The following is a 15391-nucleotide window of genomic DNA, read 5'->3' as shown; positions in this document are numbered from 1 at the left end:
AATACCCTTTTGCCTCAGCTGTGAGGGAGGGAGCAAAAAGGGAAGCCGAGGCCTTGTGTGGACCCTGTGTTGAGCTGCCACTGGGAGGGGATGGGGTGGCACAAGAAACACAAGTTTCCCTCCCCCTGGATGTTCTTCAGGCCTGTTTTTCTCCTTTCTCTTGGAGGACTCCACGACATTTGGGACGATGGGTTCCCACCAGCAGAAGGGCGATGGCCAAGGGGTGTCTGAGCAGTCCGGGGGCTGCCACGGCGGCGGAGGAGGAGGAGGATGCCACGGCGGTGGAGGAGGAGGAGGAGGATGCTGCTGCTGCCACAGCAGCGGTGGAGGAGGATCCATTGGATACCAGAGCCAGGGATCGTCCTGCCATGGAGGAGGAGGCGGCTGCTGCGGCGGCGGCGGCGGCGGCAGCGGCGGTGGGGCCGTGTATCAGATCCACTCCTGTGCAGGAGGAGGAGGAGGAGGAGGAGGAGGAGGAGGAGGAGGAGGAGGCCAGCAGAGCCAAGGATCCATCTGCATTATTGGAGGAGGAGGAGGAGGAGGAGGAGGAGGAGGTGGAGGGCAACAGAGCCAAGGTCCCATTATTATCAGTGGAGGAGGAGGAGGAGGGGGAGGAGGTGGAGGTGGCCACCAGAGCCATATTCCCATCTGCATCCCAAGTGGCAGCATCGGAGGGGGAGGAGGAGGAGGAGGAGGTGGCTCAGGCCAGCAGGGCAAAGGCATCATCATTATTGAGGGAGGCAGCAGTGGTGGAGGTGGTGGAGGTGGTGGTGGAGGCTACCAAGGCCAGGGTCCCATCTGCATTGGGGGTGGTGGAGGTGGAGGTGGTGGTGGAGGCCACCAGGGCCAAGGCCCCATCATTATTAGTGGAGGAGGTGGTGGAGGTGGAGGAGGAGGAGGTGGCTCAGGCCAGCAGGGCAAAGGCATCATCATTATTGAGGGAGGCAGCAGTGGGGGTGGCGGAGGAGGTGGTGGAGGAGGCCAGAAAGGCCAGGGTCCCATCTGCATTGGGGGTGGGAGTGGTGGAGGTGGAGGTGGAGGCCACCAGGGACAAGGCCCCATCATTATTAGTGGAGGAGGAGGTGGTGGAGGTGGAGGTGGTGGTGGAGGCCAGAAGGGACAAGGCCCCATCATTATTAGTGGAGGAGGAGGTGGTGGAGGTGGTGGAGGTGGTGGTGGAGGCCAGAAGGGACAAGGCCCCATCATTATTAGTGGAGGTGGTGGTGGTGGAGGTGGTGGAGGTGGTGGTGGAGGCCACCAGGGCCAGGGTCCCATCTGCATTGGGGGTGGTGGAGGAGGTGGTGGAGGTGGTTCAGGCCACCAAGGCCAAGGTCCCATCATTATTAGTGGAGGAGGAGGAGGTGGTGGAGGTGGTGGTGGAGGCCACCAGGGACAAGGCCCCATCATTATTAGTGGAGGAGGAGGCAGTGGAGGAGGTGGAGGTGGTGGTGGAGGTCACCAGGGACAAGGTCCCATCTGCATTGGGGGTGGAAGTGGAGGAGGAGGAGGTGGCTCAGGCCACCAGGGACAAGGCCCCATCATTATTAGTGGTGGTGGAGGTGGTGGAGGTGGTGGTGGAGGTCACCAGGGCCAGGGTCCCATCTGCATTGGGGGTGGAAGTGGAGGAGGAGGTGGTGGAGGTGGTTCAGGCCACCAGGGCCAAGGCCCCATCATTATTAGTGGAGGAGGTGGTGGAGGAGGAGGAGGAGGAGGTGGTTCAGGCCACCAAGGCCAGGGGTCCATCTGCATCATCGGGGGAGGCGGTGGAGGGGGCTCCTCCAGCTCTGGGGGGGGGTCCATCCAGCAGCAGACCCAGCCCATCTCCTTTCCACCCCAGATCAAACGCAAGTAGTGGCTGCACACTGGACTCTCACGCCAAGGAAGTCCAAGATATGAATGAGCCTCACATTTCTTCCTCTGTTCAATTTAAGAGTTTAAGTTATTGCTGGTTCCTTTCCCTTGGGAGTTTTCCATCCCGCTCTCCAGCTGAGCAGAAGCTCTGGTGCTGTGTATCCCTGACTTCCAGCCAGGGGCCTGTTCCCTGCCTCGATTTCCTGGTGCTTGCACAAGACAATAAAACTTGCAGTTCTCAAGAGTTCCTGAGTGTGAGTGGTTGGATTTTCCGACACTGGTCGCTTTATTTCCATCACCAGGATTTCACTCTGAGCTGAGGCTGTTGCAATAAAGCTCCAGAACGTGGAAACCCACCTGTAAAAAAACCTTTGGGTTCATTAAATATTCTTAGGTCATCTTTTATTGTCTCTTGCCAGCGATGATCCCGACTTTTGCCCGTCAGAGGAGGTACCACAAAGTTAATCACTGCAGCCCCTCTACCTCACCCAAAAGTCTGGTGATGCCCAAGGAAGTTTTAAATGGTTTAGGAGAGAGAAGATGCAAAACCTCTGCTACCAAGAGAAGCAGAAAGTGCTCCAAAGGTGCTATTACAGGTGTGAGTGAAGCTGAGGCCCCACACGTGGTGCTCAGAGCTGCCCCAAGGAGCTGTGGATAAGAAATGAGGGGTTTCTCCAACCCTCTCTCCAGCTCTGAACCCCCAGTGGAGCCAGTGGCAGGGCCAGGACTTCAGTAAACCCCTTCCAAGGGCTTGGGATTCTAATTCTGGAATAACCAGGGGTTTCCTCATTCCCACAGGGCTAAAACACAGCTCCAGGGATGAGTCTTCAGAGGGAGTTTCCCTGTGGGAAGGGATTTCTTTGATGTGGTTGATTCTGGCAATTAACAGGGAAAGAAAATGAACCTTCCCTGCCTGAACTGTTGTGTGTGAGGCAGATGATGGACAGCTGGAGGTGTCCCAGGAGAGGCAGGAGTGACCTTCCTCCACATCTTACATGTCCCTCTACCCTCTGCCCTCTCCCCCACGGGGACCTCAGGGGTACAACCAGTCTCAAACCACGTCCAGGTGGGCTCCTCCAGCTGGAGTTGCCACAGGAATAGCTGAGTTTCCTGGGATTTCATTATGGGAAGTCCCAGGGTGCTAAAACACCAGTGGCTGGGAGCTGCACACTGAGGTTACCCACAAAGTGCTAAGGGAAGGTTTGGGGTCCCACTTGAGGGGGGTGGGAGCGTTGCTGTCAGACACCCCTGCACCCAGAAATGGCCCAGGACCAGGGAAACCAGGAGCCAAGTTTCAGAGGCTCCCAGCCTGACAGCAGGAGCCCAGCACGTTCCTAAATGCTGTTGCTGCTCCGGAACAGGGAGGAATTCCTGCTTTGGGTCACTCTCCACCAAGATACTGATGCACAGGGTGGATGTTGGACCTGGTACCTCCCACCTGCAGCACTTAACTCCTCTCCAAAATAGGTGTCACCCTTCCTCCCAGAGGGGGCACCAAACCTGCCTGACCTCTGCCCTGGCCCCAGTGTGGAGTCAAACCCAAGTCATGGTCCACCCTCCGCTGGGGCAGTGGGGAATCCAGCCATGGGAGATCTCTTTGCTGCCCCAGCAGCACCACTCCCACACAGTGCAGACCCCTCCACTTCCCTGGGCATCTCCACTTCCTGGGCAGAGAATCATGGAATCATAGAATGTCCTGAGCTGGAGGGGACCCACGAGGATCATCAAAGTCCAACTCCTGGCACAGGACACCCCAACAACCCCCCCATGTGTCCCCAGCCTGTAACACACCACGAACAGGAGGCTCCACAGCCCCTTCTGCTGTCGGTCCCCACCCCAGCAGCGTCTCCTGGTTGGAGTGGAGGGTGCTGACCCGAGTTCCAGAATCCTTCCTGGGAATTCAACCTCGGGAGCGGAGCTCACGTGCGGGACCTGCGGCGCAGCCGAGGAAGTGAGGCACTGGAGAGGCATCGCTCTGATCCCGTGAGTCAGGACAAGTGGGCTGAAGGAGGACACTGCTCAGTAAATAAACCATCACCATTCCTTTGGATGCCTCACTTCCCACCTGGGAAAAGCAATATAAAAGTTGGTGGATCTCCCGGGGCTTCATTCGCTCGGCTTTGCTCTGTGGGGAACGTGGTCAGAGCCCAGAAGGGTAAGTCCAGTTCTGCCCCACGGAGAGATTCTCCTCTCCCCCTCCTGCAAAACAGAAATGCTCTGGTGAAGTTGGCCTGGTGGGTGGAGGTGGGAGGGCACACGGATTTAGATCTCCTGTGGACGCAGCAGAATCATCCCATGCTCCTCAAAGTCTTTCACCAGTGTAGAGAGGGACACGGAACAGCTTTGGGATAAAAGGCTTTAAATGATGATTCTGGACATTGCACAGTGTTGTTGGGCTGCTGCGGGAAATCCAGCAGGGTGGTGGCTGCCCTGAGTAAAGAGCTGTTCCTTGCAGGGTGGCTGCTGAGATGTGCTCCAGGCAAAGCTGCCACGGGATGTCCGGCGGGTGCCACAGCTGCTGCTGCTGCCACGGGGGCAGCTCCTCCAGCTACCAGTCCCAGGGCTCCTCCTGCTGCGGGGGCTCAGGAGGGGGAGGAGGTGGATCCTGCTGCGGAGGAGGATCCGGCGGTGGCAGCCAGAAGATCATCATCAGCTCTGGCGGTGGAGGAGGAGGGGGAGGATCCTCTGGATGCTGTGGGGGAGGATCCGGTGGGGGATCCTCAGGAGGGAAGATCATTGGAGGTGGAGGTGGTGGAGGGTCCTCTGGATGCTGCGGGGGAGGATCCGGTGGGGGATCCTCAGGAGGGAAGATCATTGGAGGTGGAGGTGGTGGAGGATCCTCTGGATGCTGCGGGGGAGGATCCGGTGGTGGCTACGGGATAGGAGGAGGATACGGGGGGGGCAGTGGGGGTTCAGGCCAGAAGATCATTATCAGCTCTGGGGGTGGAGGAGGAGGAGGAGGCTCCTCTGGATGCTGCGGTGGAGGATCAGGTGGTGGATCCTCAGGAGGGAAGATCATCATCGGAGGTGGAGGTGGAGGAGGCTCCTCTGGATGCTGCGGTGGGGGATCCAGTGGTGGATCCTCAGGAGTGAAGATCATTGGAGGTGGAGGTGGTGGAGGATCCTCTGGATGCTGCGGAGGAGGATCCAGTGGTGGATCCTCAGGAGTGAAGATCATTGGAGGTGGAGGTGGAGGAGGCTCCTCTGGATGCTGCGGTGGGGGATCCAGTGGTGGATCCTCAGGAGTGAAGATCATTGGAGGTGGAGGTGGTGGAGGATCCTCTGGATGCTGCGGAGGAGGATCCAGTGGTGGATCCTCAGGAGTGAAGATCATTGGAGGTGGAGGTGGTGGAGGATCCTCTGGATGCTGTGGGGGAGGATCAGGTGGTGGATCCTCAGGAGGGAAGATCATCATTGGAGGTGGAGGTGGTGGAGGATCCTCTGGATGCTGTGGGGGAGGATCTGGTGGCAGCTCCTCGGGCCAGACCATCATCATCAGCTCTGGAGGTGGCGGCGGAGGCTCCTCCCAGTCCTCCCAGCAGAAGCGCCCCATCGCCATCCCCAGCATATCCCACCAGTCCAAGCAGAGCTGCTGCTTCCCCTCCGGCCAGAAGTGACAGCTGGGGCAGCTCCAGGTCCAGCAGGACCAGCCCAGCTGTGCCTTCCCAGTTTGCTGCTCCCTCTGCCCTCGTGTCCCCTTGGTGCTACATCCCAGAGCTGTGAATTCCCAGGTGGCTCCTCTGTGCCATCAATGTGACAGGAAATAAAGATTTCGGTGTCCAGACAGAACTGGTTGTGTGAGGTTGCTTTTAGCCTTTGTCAGGCCCTTGTTTACTTCCCAAAAAAATGAATAATGCATCAAAAAGATTCCGCTGTGGAATGTTCTCCGGCCTCCAGTGCTGGAGCAGGGGGTTGTTGACAGATCTTCCCTGAGAGAAACCTCCCTGTGGAAGCAGATGGTCATTGTCCCTCTGGCAAATAACATCCCCCAAGGTTTGCAACTTTAACCTGGGAAATTGCTCCACCTCAGTTTTCCCTTCCCAAAGAAATCCCAAGGGCTGGGTGCAGAAATCAGCAGAAAGTCGTGGAATTATGGAATGGTTTGGGTTGGAAGGGACCTTGAAGTTCACCCAGTTCCATCCTCTGCCATGGGCAGGGACACTTTCCACTATCCCAGGTTGCTCCAGCCTGGCCTTGGACACTTCCAGGGATGGGGCAGCCACAGATGCTCTGGGTAACCTGTGCCAGGGCCTCCCCCCCCTCACAGGGAACAATTCTCCATAGGGGAGATGCTCCAGTCCCTTTATCAACTTCATGGCCCCCTCTGGACTTGCTCCAACAGTTCCATGTCCCTCTTACACTGGGGACACCAGAACTGGACTCTGTTCCAGGTGGGATCTCACCAGAGCAGAGTAGAGGGGGAGAATCCCTTCCCTCACCTGCTGCCCACACCCCTTTGGATGCAGCCCAGGACAGGGCTGCTTTCCTCTCAGAGTGGGAAAGTCCTCTCAGAGGACTCCCAAAGCCACCTTTGGGACAGGTGTGATTAGTCCTGAGTCCAGTGAACTTGAAGCCCAGAGGGGTTTTGTCCATCTCACAAACACGATTGTTGGGGAGGAAACAGAATCAGGAATAAAGGGAATCATTTGCCATTCAAACTCCTGAGGGATCCTGACTGACCAGCTTCTGCCTCTTGGACAAAAACTGGGGAGTTCTTCTTACCCCAGCAGTACCTTCACCGTGTCCCACACTATCAACACTGGCACTGCTGGGCATGAAGGAAGCTCTGGGAAAAGGGACTCTGGGATCTGGCCAAGGGTTCTTCCTCTCTCACAGCAGCGCACCCCAGGGTGAGGTGTTTGCAGTGGTGAGGCTGAAAGGTGACCTGACCTGCCAGCCCACCCTGGGGGTGATGGCACTGCAGGGCAGAGGAGGGCCCAGGCAGAGCCCTGGGCAGCGTGGCCCTAATCTGGGCAGCCTCCACCACGAAGCCTTTTGCCTCCCCCCTTCCCTTTACCCAGCGCAGGGATCAGAGTCGCTCTGTGGGCTGGGAGAGGCTGTGGCAGTGCCGACCCCTCCAGCAGCTCTGGATCCAGCCACACTTCTCCTCCACACCTGGTAGGTACCAAACAAGTCCATGTGCTGCAGGTTCAGCATTTCCAGTCCCTGCAGGGTCCAACCTTGGGGTCTCCACAATCCATCGTTGGACTGTGAGCCCCTCTCACCACTCCTTCCAAAAGCCTCCACGGCCTTTCCTCCCTCCCTGGGTACCAAAGAGCTCCTAATCCTGGGTGTCCCTGTGTGCTGATGAGCTGCTAATCCTGGGTGTCCCTCTGTGCAAGTCCCTACACGTCAGTGCACGGAAGGGATCACGGTGTTGAGATCCTCGGCGGTACAACACCCACGCTCAGCGAGAGCCAGGACTGCGGTGACACCTCAGATCTGCTGATGAGAGCACAGATAGGGCTCTTTGCACTGGAAGGAGTCCAAAGCAAAGGGAAGGAACCCCTCCTGCACGAGTGTTCCTGGTGCTGATGGTCCTGTCCCCATACCAGAGGGGTGTGTGTGCACTCCCAAGATCACATTCATGGTGACGGGGCTGGGACCTGCTGCTGTCAGGAGTCCTCACAGCTAAAATCCCCGATTACTCCCTCTCTGCTCAGTGTCCCAGCAGGGTGGATCTGCTGTCAGGCTCCAAGCACGCGTGACGCAGTGGCAGGATGAGTGCTGGGACAGCTGTGCTGGCAAACTGTCCCTCTGCAGCAAGGAAAATACCCAGGTGACTCCCCAGCTCACGTGTGGGAGGGTTGGTCAGTGAGGACCCTCAGAAAATGGGTCCTGCTGAGGCAGAGGAAATGTTTCCTACTCTAGAGCTCAAGGGAAGGGGCTTGATGGGCTTCAAAGGCATCTTTGCCAACAGAAGGGTTTCAAGACTTCGCTCACTCCAGTTTGGAGGTTGGGACCCCGGGAGCTGGAGCTGAGCACAGACCTCTCTGCTCAGTCCAACAGCCCCTTCCACTTCGGGCTCCCAAAAGGATGAGGGGAAATGTCCCCCTTGCCTCTGTCACCCTCACAGTGTCCTCTGAAATGGGTCTGGGCTGCTCCAAAGCAGTGCTCTCCATCCTAGGAGGTACCTCTGGCCTGTTGAGCCTTTCCCAGCAGGAAAGGACATACTGGACATACTCCTGCTCCCCATCCAGCTCCCCCTCTTGCCAGTCCTTGAGGAAACTCCCTTCTCCAAAATTCTCTGGAGCTCTGCTCCAGCACATCCTTCACCCTCATCCTTCCATCACTCTCTGGCCCAAACTCACTCCAGCCTCCACCCCTCAGCATCTCCACTCTCTGCTGAGCACCCAAGAAGCTGCAGCTCATCAGAAACACATCAGGGAGCCCCCAGATCAGACCCCAAGAAGCCGCTTGCCCCCAGCGTTTGAGGGCAAAGCTCCCGGAAGCGAATCATTAAATAGAATTATAAACTGTGCTGCAGAAAGTGGTTGATGCATCTCCTTCCCATCACCCCTGTGCTGCAAGTGAGTCAAAGAAGGAGGCAGCCAGAGCCAAGCTCTCTGTCAATAAACCTCTCAGCATTCCTTAGGGTGTCTCACTTCCCTCGGGAGCGCGATGTACACGATATAAAAGCTCACCCATCCCAGGGCTCCTCACTCACCCGCCGCCGAGCATCGCACGGTTCCCAGATCCACTGAAGGTAAGGCCGTTGATACGGAAAATTCTGGAACCCCAGTGCAGGGAGATCCCTCCACCAGCCGGTCTTTGAGGGTTCTTTGAACGAGGGAACTGTGGTGGCTCCAGAAACCCACCTGATGTGCCAACAGAACCGCCTTCCTTAGAGGGGGGAGTTGCAGCCGATGCTCTGGGGGCTGAATTTTCAGCTGCTGGGAGTTTTGGGCATCCAGAGGGATGAAGTGTTTCAGGCTGCCAGCTCGGAGCGTGTCAGAGCACGTGTGCACATGTGTGCTCACGGTCTCCCTGCACACAGAGTGCTCCTGTAACTGCTGTGCCCTGCAGGGCACTCCCAGGGAGCTCACAAGGGTGAGGGAGGTTAAAGCTCCAGGAATGGGGCAAAAGGGGCATTTCCTGGGTCCTCTTCCATTTTTTTGTCTGCTGTGAAGGCTCAGCTGCCCCTCCAAGGCTCTCCTTTCTGACAGTGCTGTTCCTTGCAGGTTCCCAGCTCTGAGATGTGCTCCAGACAAAGCTCCGGAGGCTGCCACGGGATGTCCTCCCAGTCCAGTGGGTGCCACAGCGGGGGCTCCTCATGCCACGGGGGCAGCTCCTCCAGCTACCAGTCCCAGGGCTCCTCCTGCTGCGGGAGCTCCTCTGGCTATGGCCTGGGAGGGGGGTATGGTGGTGGGTCCTCAGGAGGCAAAGTCATCATTGGAGGTGGAGGTTCCAGTGGAGGATGTTCAGGCCTGGGAGGGGGGTACGGCGGTGGGTCCTCAGGAGGCAAAGTCATCATTGCAGGAGGAAGCAGTGGAGGATCCTCTGGATGCTGCAGTGGAGGATCCAGCGGTGGCTGTGGGATAGGGGGAGGATATGGTGGTGGGTCCTCAGGAGGCAAGGTCATCATTGGAGGTGGAGGTTCCAGTGGAGGGTGTTCAGGCTATGGGACAGGAGGAGGGTACGGTGGTGGCTCTTCAGGATCAAAGAGCATCATTGTGGGTGGAGGCAGTGGTGGAGGTTCCTCTGGATGCTGCAGTGGAGGATCCAGCTGTGGGCTGGGAGGAGGATACGGGGGTGGTTATGGTGGTTATGGCTCTTCAGGGTCAAAGACCATCACTGTAGGTGGAGGCAGTGGAGGATGCAGTGGTGGCTACGGCGTGGGAGGAGGGTACGGGGGTGGATATTCAGGATCAAAGAGCATCATTGGAGGTGGAATCAGTGGGGGTTCCTCTGGATGCTGCAGTGGGGGATCCTCAGGATATGGCATAGGAGGAGGATACGGAGGTGGTTCCTCAGGAGCAAAGGTCATAATTGGAGGGGGAAGCAGTGGTGGAGGTTCCTCAGGATATGGGATAGGAGGAGGATATGGTGGTGGTTATGGTGGTGGATCTTCAGGATCAAAGAGCATCATTGTAGGTGGAGGTGGTGGAGGTTCCTCTGGATACTGTGGTGGAGGGTACAGCTATGGAGTGGGAGGAGGGTACGGTGGTGGATCATCAGGGTCAAAGACCATCATTGTGGGAGGAGGCAGTGGAGGCTCCTCTGGATACTGTGGGGGAGGATCCAGCTATGGCATAGGAGGAGGATGTGGTGGGGGTTCTTCAGGAGGGAAGATCATCGTGGGAGGTGGTGGAGGATCCTCTGGATGCTGCGGGGGAGGATCCGGGGGCAGCTCCTCGGGCCAGACCATCATCATCAGCTCTGGAGGGTCCTCCCAGTCCTCCCAGCAGAAGTGCCCCATCGCCATCCCCAGCATATCCCACCAGTCCAAGCAGAGCTGCTGCTTCCCCTCCGGCCAGAAGTGACAGCTGGGGCAGCTCCAGGTCCAGCAGGACCAGCTGAGCCTCTGCTGGGGCACCTCCAGACCTGGCTCTGATTGCCTGGTCCTTCCCTTGTGTCCTCTCCTCTTCCCTGGATGCTGCATCCCTGTGCTGAGAACGCCAGGACTTACCCCGTGCCCTGCTGCTGGTGTTGGGAGGCCTTTGATAACGTTGTGCTGCTTTTCCAAAGGCCCTTTTTGTATCTAATAAATATTATAATAGCTCAAAACTGCCTTTTTTGGGAAGTTTGTTTATTTCTCATGTTACCAACCAGCATCTCCTGGTCTTGGAAGGTGGAAATCCATCTCATGAGGTGCTTCACTCCTTCTTGTAAAGGAGATGATGGGTTCAGTGGTGCTTTGCTGGAGGTGAAGCTCTAAAGTCACCCAGTTTATTGCCCCAGAGTGTTTGGACCTTCGTTTTCTACCTGGTAGAGGAACAGCAGAGCCCAAAATGCCAAATAACCACAGCACCCCTTTGGTGCCTGGTCATGGTGCAGCCACCCCAGCTCCTGGTCCCACATCCTCTGAGGCACCAGCACCCAATGGCCACATCTGTGGAGCTGTTGGGAGACCTGACCAGGCCCACCAGGCTCAGTTCAGAGGAGCTGGAATTGGGGATGGCCCAAGAGCAGCTGTGGATGCCCAGAGTGAACAACAACATCACGTCCCTGCCACCCTCCCCTTCCTTCAGCTTTGCAAACCTCAGGGCAGCTGAGGACACGGCCTCAAGCTGTGCCAGGGGAGGGTCAGGTTGGCCATGAGGAGGAATTTCCCCCTGGAAAGGGTGTTCAGGCCTTGGCAGGGGCTGCCCAGGGAGGTGGGGGAGTGCCCAGCCCTGGAGGTGCCCAGGGCAGGACTGGCTGTGGCACTGAGTGCTCTGGGCTGGGGCCAAGGTGGGGATGGGGCACAGGGGGGGGACTGGATGATCCTAGAGGGCTTTTCCAACCTCAGGGATTCTGGGATTCCATGATCTGTTCCCAGAGGGAAGCCCCACACACTGAGGGAGCCAAATCAGCCCTGGGCTGTAAAGGAAATAAAACCAGCAGCAAGTCCCTCAGGCAGCTCCACACACTCCAAAAGATGCCTCCAGGCCTCAAATCCCTCCCTGCCCAGGCTTTTACAACCTGCTGTGGCAGCACCAGCCCCTTGGGCAAGGCTTTCTGCCCCACAGACTTGGCCTTTGGCCAAAGCTGGGACTTGTTGTCACCACAGCAAAATCCCTTGGAGCTGAGCAGGACTGGCCCAAAGTGCACGAGCTGCTCTGCAGAGCCAGGCTGGAGCAGGGTGGGGATGCAGCTCAGATCTGCAACCCTCCAGACCACCCCGAGCCCCCTTTCCAAGCCAGAAGGAGGATATGAGAAAGGAGGAGGGCAGGCATTTGGAGGTGTGATCCTGCCTTAAAACACCAGCCACGCTGGGTTTGAGCATTAGGACACTCTCACCTCCCCAGTTCTCTCATGAACCTCCCAGAGCATCTCTGGCAGCCTTGCAGAATTCCCAACTGGGGAATCAGTCCCTTTTGGTGACCTTCTGGTTTGGATGCAAATGTTTTTCCTTCAGGAAAGCTCCCCCTGGAGCCCCCAGGGAGCTGCTGGAGGGATCAAAGTGCCACCAGCTGCTCCTCTGCCCCACGCTCCCTAATCCTCTGCATTCCCCTACACCCACGTTCCCACCCACCTCCCCCGGGTCTCCCCCACCTCTCTGGGGGCCGGAATGTTCCTCCACAGCCCAGGGCAGGAGCTCAGGAACGGGCTCATTAGGCAGGAGTAACAATTACTGGGTGAAGGGAGATATGGATCGTCGCCATGAGTCAAACACTGAAATCCCACTTTGATAGGTAAATAATCCTTATCATTCCCGAGGGTGTCTCACTTCCCATATATGTTAAACACCATATAAATGGTCCTGAGGCTGTTAAAGCTCCTCATTCAGTCGACTTTTACCTTCTAAATGTGTTTCCTATGGCTCAAGAAGGTAAGTCTGATTTTTTTCTGAGACTTTATTAATTCATATTCATGGGAGGCACCTTCCTTTGGGACCTTGACCTGTGCTTGCCTGAGCAAAGTCCTTGGGATCTGGACAGTTTCTTTTGGATGGATCAAATCCTCAGGGAGAAAGGTGAAATCCAGTCACCAGACTGGGAGCCAGAGGGCAAAACCCAGATTAGTCTGTGGTGGGACCAGCACGTGGTGACTGCACAACCTCTGTGGGTCTGAAAGTGCTTGCAAAGCCTGGGACCCATTTTTGATATTATTTAATAACAAGCTCTGCTTCAGAATGGCCACAAACCTCTATGTCTGGGCCAATTACCTTCCATAAAAGACCTTTGGGGGTGCAATAACAGAGCCAGAAATGTCCTGGGGAGTGGAAACTTTGATCCACTGCTCTTGCAGCAGGCTGAAAACAGAAACAAGGGTAATCCTGGCTGGTTTTGCAGCTCTGCAGCTGCAGACATGAAGGTGAGTGGGGAAAGCCAGGGCAGTTCTTAGATGGTAAAAGAATGTGCCTCTGGAAATACACCCTGGAGATAAAAAGGAGGAAAACTATCCCAGGAAGAGTCCAGATACCCTTGGATTTGAAAAACAGGGGCTTGGAGCAACCTGGTCTAGGGAAGGTGTCCGTGCCCGTGGCAGGGGGTTGGAAGGGGATGACCTTTGAGGTCCCTTCCAACCCAAACCATTCCATGCTCTCCAAGAGCTCGGCAGTGCCCTGCTTTGAAGGCTGGAGTTGCCCCAGGCCCTGACAAAGCTTATCTTGCCCCACCACCTGAACCCTCCACACCCCCTGAACCCCTGAACCCCCCCCACCTGCCAAGGTGCGAAATGAAGCGAAACTGGGCAAATCTGGGTGTTTTTTTTTTTCTCTCCTCTCGCAGCTTTACCGGTGCCTCCGAGCCAAATGTGCCCACAGGCGCCGGGGCTACTCCAGGGACATCTCCCTGCACCACGGAGGGTTCTGCTCCGGGAGCTTCTCCGACCCCCTCGGACGCGCCTCCTTCTCCTGTGGTAGGGAAGGCTCAGTCACCTACACCCGGAGACCTTCCTACAGCCCACGACCCTCCTACTGCCCCCCCGTGCCGGCGTCCCCCCCCTACAGCGTTTCGGGGGGCTACACGTGTGGCGGGGGGGGCTCCGTGGTGATCCCCGGCGGGGGCTGCGGGGGCACGGCCGGCTGGGGGGGCACGGGGGGCACAGTCCCCGTTTATGCCCCCAGGGGGGGAGGAGGGGACTGGGGTCACAGCCTGGGGGGCGAGGGGGGGTCCACCCTCCACCCTGGGGATTTGGGAGGAGGGTCCGGATACGGATTCCCTGCCCCCCCCAGCGATGCCTCGGCAGGGGGGGGCACTGGGGGACCGGGGTACTACAGTGGAGGGTCTGGCTACGCCCCCGGGGGGGTCTCGGGCCCAGAGCTCAGCCCCGGGGGGGGTGGGTGCTCCCAGGTGCTGCAGCAGAAGTGCCCCGTGGTCGTTCCCAGCACCAAGAGCCAGCAGTGCAAACAGAAAAGCCACTGGCCCCCCGGGCAGAAGAAGTGACTGACCCCCCAGAAGTGCCCCTGGGTGGGCCACAGGGGGGCTTTTCCATGACCACACGTGTTCCTCGTGTCCCTCACACGGGGCTGAGCCGCTGATGGCACTGCTGGGAGAAGTGGTTTGTGACTGGTGACAGGAAAAGATTCCTCTCTCCGTGTCCCTTTGGATCACGGGCTGGAAAATAAAACTCCGTAGCCTGGGCGTAGTTTTAATATTTGAATGATTTCTTTCATTTCTGGCTCCTTCACCCAAAGCACAAACAGATCCTCGAGGAATCTCCACAGGACAAAGTGTTTCTGCCAACATTTTTTGTGTATATTTTAGAGCCACACTGAAATGTAACATTGGTTTTAATGGAATTAAAATACAGTGTTTTCAACAGCAAGAGGAGGTTCAGATGGCAAGAGGACGGTGCCAGACTTTTCAGTGGTGCCAGAGACAGGACAAGGAGTGATATCCATAAACTAAACCTCAGGAAGTTCCACCTCAGCACAGGGAAGAGCTTCTTTCCATGGAGGGTGGGACAGGTGCCCAGGAAAGGCTTGGAATCTCCCCCTCTGGAGACATCCCAGACCCACCTGGACGTGCCCCTGTGTCACCTGCTCTGGGTGACCCTGCCTTGGGCTGGGTGATCTCCACAGGCCCCTTCCAGCCCCAACTATTGTGGGATTCTGGGATTCTGTTCTTAATTTGCCTCTTGCCGAAGTCAGAGCTGTTCCCTCCCCATGGAAAAGCTGTTCCCTGCCCAGACCCCCCCCAGGGACACCCCACGAGCCAAATGAAGGAGATATGCAAAACTCCCGGGGGTTTTCCGCCTGATTATTATTTACAGCGTGACCTGGGGAGTGAAAGGTTGTTTACCTGGGAACAATTCCACGCCGGGCTCCTGTCCCAGGGAGTTGCAGGGATGGTGCAACTCGAGCACGTCACCCCCAGTGTGAGGCAACTCAAACCAGCTCGTTGGCTTCTGCTCCACAACCTCCCTCACGACATCTCTGGATGGGATCAGGCCCTAAATTAGGCACAGCTTAGGAAGAGATGGTTCCTCCGTGCCGGGGCAGCGCGGGGGAGGTTGAACATCCCGCCTTTGCCAAACGTCTCATCTGCCAGGACTGCGGTTGTTTGACTCACCCAAATAGTTGTTCCAGAGGAAAAAAACCACCCCCAGTTCTGTGCCCATTTAAAAGTGAGACGTGAAATCACACTGGTTATTTTTTACCGTTCTGCTTTCACCCACCTGGGGGGATTTTGGCCCTTTCAGCTCAGTAGAAGTCCAGAAAACTTTGTCCTGATGTTTGGAAAACACCAAAGGCTCAAATCCTCTCAGCTCTAAACCCATGTTTGGGGATCCTTCACACTGTAAAATGCTCTAAGACCATTGTGCAGGGAACATTACACAAGATTTTCACACCAGCCACATTAAATTCCATTCTAAAATTAGGCAGCTTTATAATTTATTTGAATCTACTTAAATTTCTAAAATCTAAAAATCTAAAATTTTCTGTAATTTT

General features: G+C 56.9%; 3 protein-coding genes across 3 annotated transcripts; all 3 read left to right on the top strand.

Annotated features, from left to right (window-relative positions):
* The first annotated feature begins 3123 nt into the window (after nucleotides 1-3123).
* LOC135403992 (loricrin-like) lies at nucleotides 3124-5755 on the top strand. The gene has a single exon (XM_064638446.1). The coding sequence runs from the start codon at nucleotides 4320-4322 to the stop codon at nucleotides 5466-5468; it is 1149 nt and encodes a 382-aa protein (XP_064494516.1). The 5' UTR covers nucleotides 3124-4319; the 3' UTR covers nucleotides 5469-5755.
* Nucleotides 5756-7688: 1933 nt separating this feature from the next.
* Nucleotides 7689-10537, top strand: LOC135403993 (uncharacterized). The gene is made up of 3 exons (XM_064638448.1): nucleotides 7689-8557; nucleotides 9033-9249; nucleotides 9331-10537. The coding sequence occupies exons 2-3, from the start codon at nucleotides 9048-9050 to the stop codon at nucleotides 10332-10334; spliced, it is 1206 nt and encodes a 401-aa protein (XP_064494518.1). The 5' UTR covers nucleotides 7689-8557; nucleotides 9033-9047; the 3' UTR covers nucleotides 10335-10537.
* A 1051-nt stretch (nucleotides 10538-11588) lies between these two features.
* LOC135403988 (keratin, type I cytoskeletal 9-like) lies at nucleotides 11589-15006 on the top strand. The gene is made up of 2 exons (XM_064638441.1): nucleotides 11589-12325; nucleotides 13227-15006. The coding sequence occupies exons 1-2, from the start codon at nucleotides 12302-12304 to the stop codon at nucleotides 13881-13883; spliced, it is 681 nt and encodes a 226-aa protein (XP_064494511.1). The 5' UTR covers nucleotides 11589-12301; the 3' UTR covers nucleotides 13884-15006.
* The last annotated feature ends 385 nt before the right edge of the window (nucleotides 15007-15391 follow it).

This window comes from Pseudopipra pipra, chromosome 29, assembly GCF_036250125.1.
Source record: "Pseudopipra pipra isolate bDixPip1 chromosome 29, bDixPip1.hap1, whole genome shotgun sequence".
Classification (NCBI taxonomy): domain Eukaryota; kingdom Metazoa; phylum Chordata; class Aves; order Passeriformes; family Pipridae; genus Pseudopipra; species Pseudopipra pipra.
The sequence above is the reverse complement of the archived record's forward strand: the minus strand, read 5'-3'. Positions and strand labels throughout refer to the sequence as shown.